Source organism: Phocoena sinus, chromosome 9, assembly GCF_008692025.1.
Source record: "Phocoena sinus isolate mPhoSin1 chromosome 9, mPhoSin1.pri, whole genome shotgun sequence".
Taxonomy (NCBI): Eukaryota; Metazoa; Chordata; class Mammalia; order Artiodactyla; family Phocoenidae; genus Phocoena; species Phocoena sinus.
The window spans coordinates 58,977,335-58,991,218 of NC_045771.1; the positions used below are offsets into that span (position 1 = coordinate 58,977,335).

A 13,884-nucleotide genomic window follows, 5' to 3' on the forward strand; every position below is an offset into this window, starting at 1 on the left:
AAATCACTTTAATTGCTCAGCTAACCTCTTCTTCTACCCAGGCATACCTTTCAAAAATATAGGTAGTATTATTTTTTTGAGGTTTGATGTACCCTGATGAAATATGAAGCTTGGTTACTTTTCTTAGCATTCCTTTTTGCTGGAGAGTCTAACTATATCAGTTTTCTTTAACCTTCGTATAGATTTGTTATTGGGCGAGAAAAACCAGGACAAGTGAGTGAGGTTGCCCAGTTGATAAGCCAAACGCTGGAACAAGAAAGGCGCCAGAGAGAGCTGCTTGAACAGCACTATGCCCAGTATGATGCCGACGATGATGAGGTAAGTTGCATTTGCAAACGTTCTTTTTCCTTCATTTCTTCTTACTACGTCCCTACTTGATAAACCTCTCTTTACCGTATAACAGTATGACAGGTCTTTGCAGTTTCTCAAGGAGAACGTGTCAACATTCAGCTCACAGAAAGGAAATATTACTTGCGTGTGTTATTAGCTTATCAGTCAAGTAATGGTATCATATTTACAGTATGAAGACTTCTGGATCAAATAAGTCCTCTTTTACCACAGTATTAAGATAAATTCACTGAAACAAAAAAGGGTAAGAATACCAAAATGTGAATAGTAGCTATCTTTTTGTTGGAATTAGGTGATTTTCTCTCTTTGGTTTATATTTTTTCAATTTTTTCTAAATTTTCTAAATCGGTAAACATTCTGAGTGAAAAGGCACATATATATACACAAACATACACAGAGAAGTACTGAAAATTGCCGAGTGTTTTCAGGTTTTTTCCCCCCCAGGAAGAGAAAGTTCTTTGGATCTGCTCACTATGATTTGTGCTAACATAATGCAGAACAAAGCTTTTCCACCAGCACATATTCCGTAGAGTAGATACATACTGGAATAATTTTGCATCCTGCTCTCTGCAGGAGATCAAGCAAATGAATAGAAGCTAACCCCCAAGTGAAAACTTCTCTATGGAACCCTTGTGTGTTGTAATATAATACAGATGCTGGTCTATTTCTAATGTAAATGCCAAATGTACATTGATAAAATGGGACAACATACTTTATTATAAACATGTTTAAACATGCATATGTTTCACATTGGCATGTCAAAGGATCCATCAACAATTTAGTTGCAGTATTTCATACCTCATAAACATAGTAAATATTCAGGTAAAACAAATACTCTTCTTCATACCAGCTGATATAAATAAGGATGGTGTAACTTCATATGTTCAACCTCTGCTCATCTGAATATATTCTTTTTCCAGAACCTTTCTTGGTTTCTAGCCAGGACCTAGTGAAGACCAATAAAGAGACATTCAAATATTTTTCATGTATTTTTAGTCTGGAGTGTTCTAACCCAAATGTATCTTAATTTTTTATCTGTTTGTAGTATAGTGAGGATGTATTCTCTCTTTATTATAGTAGAAAATTTTAAGATGGTGCTTCAGTTAATTGTTAATCTAAGAGTAAACATTAGAAATTCTTCACTTGAGTGAATTAGTTTCTTAGAATTCTATTTAGTTGATTTAGTTTTTCACTTTCAGAATTCACTTTAAAGGGCAAGGTTTTTTTTGTTTTTGTACTATATTAAGATATTATATATGAAAATGTTATCTGGGATTTCGAAACTAAAAAAGGGATTTCCTCAAATATTTGAGCTTTCATCTTCCCTAGTTTTCAGTTTTGTGTTTTATCAGAGACACTGATTTGCTTTGGCTTCAAGCCTGAATTAGGATTGTAGAATCATTCTCGGCAGGTTTGGCTTTTACCTGCTCACTCTGTTAGAAAGAATTTGGATCTGAGGTTCAGGGGAGTACGGGTGACATCAAGTGGTGGAAGGTGAGGAAGCCAAATTTTTCAGTCTCTGTGGACCTCAGCTGTCTTTGCTTTAAAGTACAGGTATTGGGCTAAATCTCTAAATTCCTTCCAGTTTCTAATATTCCATGAGCCTGTGAAATGAAGCATCAGGTGTAGCAAGGACAGAGGGAAAATAAGATAGTTCTTTAATTGAGGCTTCCCAACTGAAATTTTTAGATCATTTACTACATACTTCCTCCAGTTATTTTGAGGAAATGATCACATTCATCCCCCAAGGTTTTCAACTTAAGCAGCTAAAGCTTTTTTTTAATATCAGATTTTCTCTAATTTAAAAATTTGACTAAATGCAAAAGGAATATTTATCATTCAACATTTATACTTAGGAGTACATCATATGGATTTTGTTTGTTTGTTTGCCTGTTTTTATAAGGAGAGCAGAGTTAGTTGATTGTCACCTGAGCAGATATTCTCAGGGGCAAGGAGGGTAAATAAATATTCAGTGCCAGGCACTAGGCCAGGTGCCTTTCCTACATGGTTTCATGTAATCTTTACAGCAAGCAGAAGAATCTATTTTTTTTTTTTTTCTAAAAACGTAGTAATTGAGGCTTTTTCCAGTGGTATAGCTAGTAGTTGCCAGATTTAGGATGGGAACAGGGTCTTCCTGGCTCCAAGGCCTGGACTCTTTGCAACACACTGCTAATTTTGAATGGAGTAGACTGATGGGTCTGTCTGTTTTGAGGCACACACAGAGTAACTGGGGAACAAGAGATGCTGGAAGGAAGATTCCTGTTTTGGCTTATGGAGTTTCTTGTAATACTTAGGTTCTGTAATTCTTTGTTCTATATTTCTAATAATAGGGGGATTGAAGACTTGCAGAATTATTTTACTATAGGTAAATACTTAATTCAGAAGTAGCCTATGAAGATAGGGCTTAAAGGGAAGAATAGCTAAGTATACAACTATTTTACAAAAAAAACAGAGTTTAGCTTTAGGTTAAACTTTTTCTTCTGTCTGTAAGTTGTAGAAATAGAAAGCAGGTGCTTGCTATTATGCTACTCCAAGTAACCTTCACTTTATTGAAAAGGTCAAGGAACCCTTTCCCATTGTTTCTCTCTCCTGTTCCTCTCTGAGGTACCTTTTTCCCTTTCTTGTGTGTTACACACTGCCTCACCAAAGCATGCCCAACTAAAACCTACCATTAATTTTCTGTGCATCGGAGAGATGAACACCCTGCAAATAGTAAAAATCTACTTTTGTACACATGTTAATTTATTTACTTGATGAAATTCATTTTTTACTAATTTTTTACTATCTGGTTACAATTTAACCAGATATTGTTAAATTGATTGACCTGAGTGTTATGTCCTTATTTTTTATTTATTCTCTCTCTGTGTTAATGAAAAGTAAGAGACATAATGGAAATGAGAAGAACCAATATTTGTTATCCAGTGAGTAAATGGTCCTTGAATAATTGATTTAATTTTATATGTAATTGAACAATTTATTGATTTACATATCTTTGTTAACCCTGAGTTGTGTAATCAATCACTTGGTTTCTTGTTTTTCTTCTCATTTATAGAATCATCCTATGATTTCAAAGTTAGAATCGTTTTTATTTGATAATATCCCCTGTGACATTCCCTGGGCCAGCCAGGAAAACCTCTAATTAAATGCAGAACAGCCATGTTCATCCAACTAATTTCCAGAGCCAGCACTTAGATCAGCTTTGTCTGCTGAAGAATAGATAGCTCTGGTTTTGGTCAAATAATCCAAGGTTGATTCTAACTTGGAACCTGTCACATTGACAGAGGGGAGTTGCTTGCTTGAACTGCCTACAGGGAAAACATGTGAGAAATATATCCTGAAATTGTAAAAGTTCAGTGGGCATCTTATCAGAACCATATTTAGGATTAAGAATACCTTACTATGTATTGTGTGTGCTTACATATATCTGTTTTAATGTTTTAAGAAATTATAAATCATACTCCAGTAGAATTTAAAATATATAGATAATTCCCAAACTTCATTTAAATTTCTGAATTTTCTGGGGTTTTTTCCTTCAAATATTTAAACTAGAATAGAGTTTAAAATAAGCAAACACCCAGTGCAGTTAGAATTGCATTCCTGTTTCTGTTCATTCTCTGTTAAACATTATGATTTTTAAAAAAAGTTAAAATAGCTCTGCCTAAAGGCTGAAAAATAAAAGGGAGGATCCTATAAAGAAGAGGGAGGTATAAATCTGAACCACTGAAAAATTTTAAACGTAGATCTGAATATATCTGTGATTGGGTGATTGTACTCTGGATTTATAGAATTATTGTTCATTTCTTTTTCTTTCTTTCTTTCCTTTTTTTTTTTTTTAAACAATCTGAAAGGTAACCATGGAGGATTTCAGTAAACCCCTCAGACAGTCAGCACTATCCCACGAAATTCTGGGGGTATGGTAAATTTTTCAACTAGATTTTATTTTCAATAACAAGTTTAATTTCCATTCATACGCCACAGTTACGAATGTTTACCTTTTAATGGTGAGGTGACGTAATTCTGGTATATGTTTTGTGTAGCGTAGGTCATGTATGTATATTTTGGGTATCTGTTTCTATCAAAGAGCAATATGCAATGTGAAACACTGTGGGCTCAGACTGGAAATGAAGTATGAACTGGTACTGTACCACTTTTTTAAATTAGAAAGTATATAATGGTCATTCACATTAAAATGAATTATTTTACATACACTTTTTAAATTATATGATTATTTTGGTCTTGCTTCTTTAAATATAATATTTATTACACTTTAAAGTCTTAGAGTATATATGGCATTTCAAAGCCGCTTTGTGTAGTAGTTCAAAGCAAGATTAATCATCACTCCAGAAACCAAGCCTCCTTCTCTTAAAATATAACTTAATCTTTTTTTCGTAATTTGTTTTTATTACTAGAAATTATTAACAACTGTATCATGACAACATTATTTTTTTAGAATCTTTTAAAGTATTAAATACCATTTAGAGCAACTGCCTACATGGATATGCATTTTTATTGCTTGTGTTAATATGTAATAATTAGAGGCAGAAATACAATGGAAGCTATGGTTTGCATGTGTTAAAGGTTTACAACAATGTAATTTTTATGTGAAAAGCATTAAAGGGATAACATTAAACTTGACTCATGCTGTTTGCTGTCCCTGTCTGGAAGCAGCTGGTGTCGTGTGAACAAGAGACTGCAGTTATTATGGATGGCCTTTTAGTAATGTGAACTGGCTTTATGCTGTGTGTATAGGGCTAAGGAACTAAGCGTTAGGGGTATTAGTTCTTGAAAGTTCATGTTACAGCAAGCACTGGAACGTCAGTGTTTTTTCTCTCATTAGGCTGTTCTCTCTAGTGGGGGAAAAAGCCTTTTTTAATTTTTGTTGTCAACCATTTTAGAACACTGTGGCTGAATTGCAAGGAGTGTCTGGCAACTGCAATAACAATAACAACTATTTCCTTAAGGTTTGTTTTTTGGTGGAAAATAATGCTTATCTGTACCTTCCTGCTTTCATGTGTGAAGTTAAATATTCTATGTGTCTTATTAACTAGCTCTGTGCTTGGAAGAACTTCTCTAGAGCCATGTGTTTTGTATGTTGAATAATAGTTTGAAAATAACCAATTGAAAAATAATTAACTCTGAAACATAGCACGTACTTTAGGCACAGTTTCTGCAATTTGGGCTCACTTCCTAATATTTAACCATGGGTGTTTTAAACTCCTAACGTTTTAAATATTTTGTGATTTATATTAAAGGGAAGAAAAAGATATCCAACAACAGAGCTGTATGATGTTCATAAAATATAACATACACGGTGACTTATATTGTCTTTAAATCCAGTGATTATTTTTTTAGAAAAGGATCGTTTGATACAAAGTTCTTAATTTTTCAAAAAACTAAATGTATATATATTTAAATTATAATAGTACTTGTTTGCACAGTTTATATGGTAGGCATACTAAAATGTGTAAAAAGATTTTACACTTTAAATCATAAACTAATTCTCACTATCTTTAGCTGCCAGTAACAGTGACAGAATAACTTAGAAATGGAAAGTCAGGTATATTTAAAAGGGAGATTGCTTTATGGTGATTAGATGAGCCAGAAGAATAGAAGAAGTACAAAACAAGAAAAACAGCTTGTTTACAGACTCCAGTTTGACTGGACCTTTAAAATTATTTAATTTAATTATGTCCTTTGGTTTGTGATCCCCAAATCTATAGTAGTGGTCATTGTAATTGAAACCCAGAATCATAAGGTGCTTGGAAGACACTCAGTTAAAGACTGTATCCATTCTTGGTCTTACCTAAGCAGTGTACACATGCATGTGTGCACATGCACATATACACCCACATAAATGCACTATCCCCAGGAGGCGGACATCTTCCTCTACTTGAAAGGTCCTCTCTAGAAATATTCTTTGTGTATAGAAATATTATTATTTATAACATGGAGCAGAGACAGGAAGATGTGCATTGTAAAGGGAAATTAGAAGTTAGAATAGAAACCTTTGCCTAAATAATGCCATCTGTTTGTAGCTCATTTTTTTAGTTTTATTTTGTTTATCATAATTCAAGTGATTTGAATATGTTTTCTTACTTTCTTTCCAACTACCACATTGTCATATTAATTCATGAGCCAAATATGAAATATCAGATACACTTTATCGAGTACTTCTAAGCCATTAAATTCCTCTGAGATTATAGACTTTGTACTTTCTAGAAACCATGCTAGAACAATTCAGTGATGAACCACAGAGTTTGCAGTGTTACAGAAATGTCACAGAAACAAACACAAATGACAGCATTTTTTCCAACTTTAAAAGCATTTATAAATTGAATATAATTTTTTACCAAAAAGCTCTAAAATGCTAAAATGCATAGTGAGAGATGGGCCTTATTAGCTTGGGAAACTGACTAACTTTCCAGTGGGCCATAAGGATCCTGTGGTTTCCCATGCCTTTGCTCCTCCTGTTTTCTTTACCTTGAATGTCATTCCATACAGTCTTTGTTGCTCTTTTGTGCCCACTAATCCTGTTCACCGTTCAGGTCTCTGTTTATATTTCATCTGTCTCCTCCAAAAAGCTTTCCTGGGTTCTCTCAGCTGGGCTGAGGGCCCTTTCTTAATTGAGTCAGTAGCACCTTGTGTATCGCTCTCTATCATTTTTTACCCATAAGCTTGTAATGTCTTCAATGACAGGTCTCGATAGCTGGTTGATTTTTTTTTTTTTTTTTTTTTTTTTTGCGGTACGCGGGCCTCTCACTGTTATGGCCTCTCCCGTTGCGGAGCACAGGCTCCAGACTCGCAGGCTCAGCGGCCATGGCTCACGGGCCCAGCCACTCCGCAGCATGTGGGATCTTCCCGGACCGGGGCACGAACCCGTGTCCCCTGCATCGGCAGGCGGACTCTTAACCACTGCGCCACCAGGGAAGCCCAGCTGGTTGATTTTTAATACATACAGTGGTGAGCACAGCACTAGGCAGATTAGAGGAAGCCAAGAAATTGAACTGACTTGAATCACCCAAAGGATATTAAGATGAAAAGTGGAGAGTAGAGTTAAATGAGGAGAATGAAATTTAGTTAGGAACATAATCTGAAATAGTGAAGGAAGAATGGCATACAATACAGAGATAAAAGAAATGTCAAACCTAGTTAGACTAGAGAGTGAAGACAGGGAAAGGGCTGAAGGAATAAGCTGTACTTGTCTTTGGCACTTTGGGGTTTAGCAACGTTCTGTGGGCTTTTGCTACCACATTTTAATTGTTTTGAGAGACCATGAATTTACAAGAAGACCCGATTTCTGTCACACTGCACCAAAATCTTCTGCATGTAAAACCAAAAAAATAAATATGCTTATTTCATTCCTTGAAAACCTTTAGGACCTTAGAAATGGCAACCTGGTGACTCACATTGACATGACTTTTTAGTCATAAATGAATAAACATGTAGTAGAAATAGAATAGTTGAAATGTCCTAAATGATGCCAAGATCAATACTGCATAGATAACCATCTTCTCCTGCCCATTGTATTAACTTAGAAATAGGCTTCAATCATAGAAATACATTTTCATCAGCAGGAAAAACTAAATGGTGACCTGACCAAGGACTGACGTCCTAAAGATGCCTTACTGTGGAGGTTTACCTGGTCTGATAAGGGCTCCATTTACTTTAAACTGATACTGATGCTAGTAAGGGTGGTGGTAAAAACTCTTAATTGATTTCTGGAATTCTGGTTTTTAAAGGGGTTTTTGAAAATTATTTTATTGACAGAGAACAAAATGTGCAGATCTTAAGTGTGTAATTTGATAATTTTTATTACTGTATATCCATATTTCACATATTAAAATCAACATTAATGAAGAATAATTTATATACAATAAAATGCACCAATTTCAAATGTGTTTAGGTTAACAGTGTGATGAATAACCACCACCACAATAAATATACAGAACATTTTCATCACCTCAAATAGTTCCCTTATAGAACTTTGCAGTCACTCTCAGCCCCAAAAAAGCATTCAGTCTGCTTTCTGACACTATAATTTTGTCAATCCTAGAATGTCATTTGAATGGAATCATAAAGTACATACTTTTTAATGTCTGGCTTCTTTCATATCTCTATCATAATGTCATACTTATCCTAAGTGTTCTCTATATTATGATTATACTGTAATTGGTGTTGCTTTGGGTTACAATAGAAAAAGCCCACGGCCCACCCAAAGTGGAATTCTAATTGAAGAACTCCATCGTAAAGCTAGAGCCCCATGGGCTACATTCCAGGTAGATTAACTACTCAAATGTGAAAAGCAAAACTAAAAAATTTAGAAGACTGTACAAGAATATCTTTAAGACTTCAGTGTAAGAAATGGTTCATTACGTTAAGGAACACTTAAGAAAAGCAAATCCATAAAGGAAACAATTGAGAAAATTGACATTAAGATTAAGAACTTTTATTCATCAAAAGAATGCCTTTGTGAAAGCAAAAAGACATACCAGAAGCTGGAAGAAAATATTTGAAAACTAAATAACTGAAAGAGAATTATCTAAAAAGTCCCCCATGAGCCAGTGGGAAAGACTGCTTATGGGCTATTGGCTTGAATTGTCATATCGTAGCAGAAGAAATCTCAGTGGCCAACGAATACATGAAAAGATGCCCAAACATATTAGGAATCAAAATGTAAACGTTAAAAACCAAAATGAAATACTATTTCCTACCTACTAAATTGATTTAAATCGGATATTTTAAGTTTTGGTGGGGATATGGAGTAAAAGGAGCTCTTATTCTCTGCAATAGGAGTATAAATAGGCCCATTCACTTTGAAAAACAATTTGGCATTATCTAGTAAAGTTGACTCAACAGTTATATTTCTTACTAAACACCTTAGTAAAATTCTTAAATTCATGAAGTGTAAGACGTGTAATTATCATTCTTGTAATAGAAAAGAATTGGATACAACTGACATTTCTATGAAGAAGAGAATGGGTAAATATACTGTAGTATATTCATTCAGTGGAATGATACACAGAAGTTGTTTTTGCAGTGCACAACAGTCAGAGGAATTTCAGAAGCATACCATTAAAAGGAGAAAGGCACAGAAGAATACATGATTCCATTTATATGAAGTTTAAAATCATGTAAAAATTAATGATACATTGTTTAGTCATTAAAAAAATATAGTAAAACTAAAGAACAACAAGAATAATAAAATTCAGCAGAATTATTCCGAAGGGCAGGCGAGTAAAATAGAATCAGGGAGGCACACAGAGAGGATTATAATTGAAATGTAGTGGTACTGCTCCTTTTCTTAAGTTGTTAGTTAATTGGTGGTGGTTACATCATTATTCATTATCCTTTTTGTATATTTCATAAATACTCTTTGTGTCAACTCAATATTTAATGAAGAAAACTAAAATCTGGCATGTCCAATTGCTTATGTTGAATAGTTATGTGGATATAAAGTGAATATGACATGATTCCTGCTCTCCAAGGACCTATAAAATGACTTGAGACTCTGTGTCTTAAAGTGGGACTCTCATAGTATTTCTTTAAGATCGCAGATTTCTCCACTCAGCCTCACACCTGCTGGAACAGAATATGCATTGTAAATAGCCTAGGGTAATGGGAGTTTGTGGGAAGGGTTAGATGCAATCAGAGCTGGAGTTGTCCAGTTTAAAGATGCCAGGAAAACTGATGTAAAGACTTTTGAGTCCTGGTATTGCAGACACTTCTCAAGAAGAAATTGCTTCCACAAACCACCAGATAGCCATAATGAGGAAAGGAGTAAAATTATTCTCCCTCATAGGAAATTATAAGTTTGAGATTATATTTATTATTAATCTGTAGATAATCCATAGAAATACCATCAATAATATTTTGTTGGTTTTACTTTTTTGTTTACTATAAATTCTGTAGCTGTAACTTCTGGTTCTATGTGATAATCAGCATTTTTGCAATCATATGAGTCAATTTTTATATGAATACACCATATTTTCCGAGATTCAGTTCGTTGTAAGATTAAAGAATTATTAAGATAATAAAACATGTGCCACTTGGTCAGTGCAGTTGTTCTCTTCTGCAGATTAAAGATTTAGGGAAATACAAATCTCTTAGTCTCTTCGCACAGTCCTGCTGGCATCAGAATAAGTGCTTCATTGTTTCCTTGGCAAGTAAAATGAAACTCAAGGAAGGCTGCCAATTTGAAATTGCAATGTGACATTTGAATACAGAGGTCTACTTTGGTCTATTGACTGTTTAGTTCTGGATCTCAGTGGGAAAAATAGGGATCACTGGTTCCCTCCTCATATAGAATATATTTATCAGAGATTTAAAGACAATGGCATTCATGTCTTAGTAAGTAGCTATCATTTATTAAGAGGAATTGAATTAGGAATATTGAGTCATAGAAAAATATAGTTTATACTCCCAAGAAGCTTGCTATTTTGCTGTGGAAACAATAAATATATATGGTAAAGAATTTAAATCATTTTCAAGGCAATCTGTCAAAAGGCCAGATAACCATAGTATAAAGAATCATCACAACAAAGGACATACAAAAGTAAAAGCATGAATTTGAGATTTGTGGTTTCAATTTTATTTGCAAGAAGTTGTTTTTTGTTATTGTTTATTTGTTTTCTGTAACTAAGAAGCTGGGCCAATATTAGGTGTGCTCAAGAAATAAAAAGACCAGTTTACCTGCAGAGCTGAGTATATAGAAAGGAATAATGGTTGGAAAGTCTTTGAAAAGGTAAACTGAATAATATTGTAGGGACTTTAAAAATCAGCTGACTTTCTAGACATTTTTTCCATTAAATAATAATTGGGGCAAAGGGAAATAAGGTTTCTGTGCTTCATTTGAGCGGGTAAAATGTCAACACCAGAAGACTCTGATAAGTAAAAAAAAAAAATCAGGAAACAGTTCTCTCCAAGGCTCTAACATTTCTGAGGCATTGACTGCCCTTTGTTCTAGACTATCTGTTCAAATGTTTATATAGATAACGTCTTGGAAGATACAGGTAGACTTTCCTCTCGAGCAAGGACAGTAATACTTACTGCCTGTTATGAAAGATGCAGGTTACCAGGCATGTCTGGGTGTCTCTACTGACATGGCTGCATGTTCAGGAATCCTCTGGCTCTCTTATCACTCTTTGGAAATTGTGGCTTGAGATACCAACACAAAAAATCGTGATACAAAAATCAACTAGTATGAAGACCCATTCTGGGTTAGAAGAAGGTCTTGACCTTGTTCAGACAGCAGTTACAGGGATACATACTGACACTGAGCATGAAAGGAAGGAATTTGTCATTGTCATAGTCAAAACCCTGGTAAATCCTTAAAACTTTGGCTGTTCACTGGGGAGATTAGGGGACAAGGAACATAATGCTAGTTAAGGAGAAATAGCAACAGTTGAGCTGCCTTTTGACTCAACCCCTCCTGCAGTTTATCATGCCAACTTTAGATTCACTCAGACAGTAAAACATCGTGAAGCTTTTGCAGTGGGTCTTGACTGCTATAAGGGAAGATTAGCCCTGTCGGGGAGATTTCTTTCAAATTGACAGACTCCTGTGGGAAACCATGGGTGAATATTTGGGTCCTAACTGGTCTATAATGCTGATAAAAGTAACTCACCAGAGAATGAGACACTATTTTGTTCAAAACAATCTGGATAAATTCTTGCAGTCAGCATTACCACTTGAAAAACGTCCCATCCCTTATGTTCACACTACACTTAATGACTGGACTCCTGATTGAGATGGACTCCATAACAGAGTCCCTGTTGTAGGAGTCAAGGACAAGGCTTCTGAGTCAAAAACTCCCTGAAGCTAGATTGGTTCTATCAGTAATGATGACTCACCCTGCATAGTGTTTTAGGTGGACCACAGACATTGGAAGTTTGGTAAAACATATTAACCACTGCACTGCTCAAAACTGAAAATGCACTATTACTTATTACATGAAATTGAATGATTAAATCAACTGAATAATTGGAAATGAATTATTATGGCACCTTATTACAGGCACAGAGCTTCTCCCTGCCTCCGTGCCCCTTGATGTCCCCTCTCACTACCCTAACCTCAGCTGCTTTTAGGAGAAAGATGATGAGGGGTCAGGCTAAGGTAGATCTCTTTGTCCTCCAGAGAGATCAAATGCTATATGAACCCTTGAATATACTGGAAACTGGGAGGGGAGGCACTCAAACTTTATGTTCTTCTGTGGATGCTGGCTCACCAGTCAGCATCTCACCTGATCCCATAGTGAGAAAGAATATCCAGATTCAACTGATGTGGTTTGGGCAGAGTCCAAAGCAAGAAGGAAAGCTGGAGAGGCCTTTAAATGGTGGATGGGACCCTTTTGGCAGGTGCAGTGTAAAGCTGTTATTCTTCCACTGCTAAATCTGCAGTGGAATTGATTTCTTATATGCCTGCAGTTTTTTGTGCCATTAGTGACAGGTGGTGATTCTCCCACTCAAGGATTGCCACATATAGAGAAGTGATAGGATATGTAGATGACTCTCCCTGTTTTATTCCAGGTGGTCCAGTAGAAACAATATAGAATCACAGGAAGAGAAGGGTAAATCGCAGTTTTTTTAAACACTTAATGGCTGCCAGAATACTCAGGCCATTTCTCAACACAACACTGCATGCCTGATGCAGCAACCGAAGAAAGAGGAGATGGGTAGCTATTAACCTCCTACTAAGCTCTTATGGAAACTGAATCTGAATGCTCGACCCATGGAGGCATTGTCACTCTCTGGTCTAATATTCTCAGTTTGATGTGGGTCAACTTGACCTCACTGACGAATAAGGTTGGAAGGGCCCAACAGACTTTGCTTGTCAAATGGAAATGATAGATTCAAGAAAGCTGCTAGCCTGGCCAAGCAGCATCTTAGATTTACATGAACGAGTAGCAGCTTTTTATTTGGGGGGAACTATCTGCAACTATCCTCCTGAAACAAGGCCTCTAGCTCAGTGAGGCCTTTGGTTCATAGAGGTTTCCTTAAATGCCTGGGCTTCTTTCACCAGTGGTTCAGCCAAGCTGTCCAATTCCACCTGCTTGGCTTTCCAACCTCAGCACTAGCTATGCAGACCCCAAAATGAACATGGTCACTTGCTCACTGGGCAGAATTCAAGGTCATACTTATAACTCTGGCCAGTACTCCCCTTGATGAACCTTGTGATATTTTTACTGATTTTTGAGCTGCTGTCAACAGCCTGTTGGTCTGTCACTTGGAAAATTACAGATTAAAGTTTAGGATGGCAAACTACAGAAACAAATTGTGGCAATTGATCACACTCTTGAGACTTTTCATGAAGCTTAGGGGTAGTCATAAGAGGCCTTCGTGTATTAAAGAAAACACTGTAATTATCAGATCATGTAGCCCTCAGATGACATTAGAAGTGAGGCTGTTCTTAGTTAATCGGGGTTGCTTTCCTGGGGGATAGCTGACTTTTTATTTATATGCAATTTATATGCAATTATTCTTAGGTTTGGAGTCATTTAATTAGATAAGGTGGTTCAAAATTTGTTCCAAACTTTAGGTG

The 13,884-nt window shown here is 35.7% G+C and overlaps 1 protein-coding gene across 3 annotated transcripts in view; it reads left to right on the top strand.

Annotated features, from left to right (window-relative positions):
- PPP1R9A (protein phosphatase 1 regulatory subunit 9A) overlaps positions 1-13,884 on the top strand; it is a 318,841-nt gene that overhangs the window by 214,095 nt on the left and 90,862 nt on the right. For all 3 annotated transcript variants that reach the window (XM_032643664.1, XM_032643666.1, XM_032643663.1), the window contains exon 6: positions 183-318. In XM_032643664.1, the coding sequence (XP_032499555.1) occupies positions 183-318 (136 nt within the window). The remainder of the gene's footprint in view (positions 1-182; positions 319-13,884) is intronic.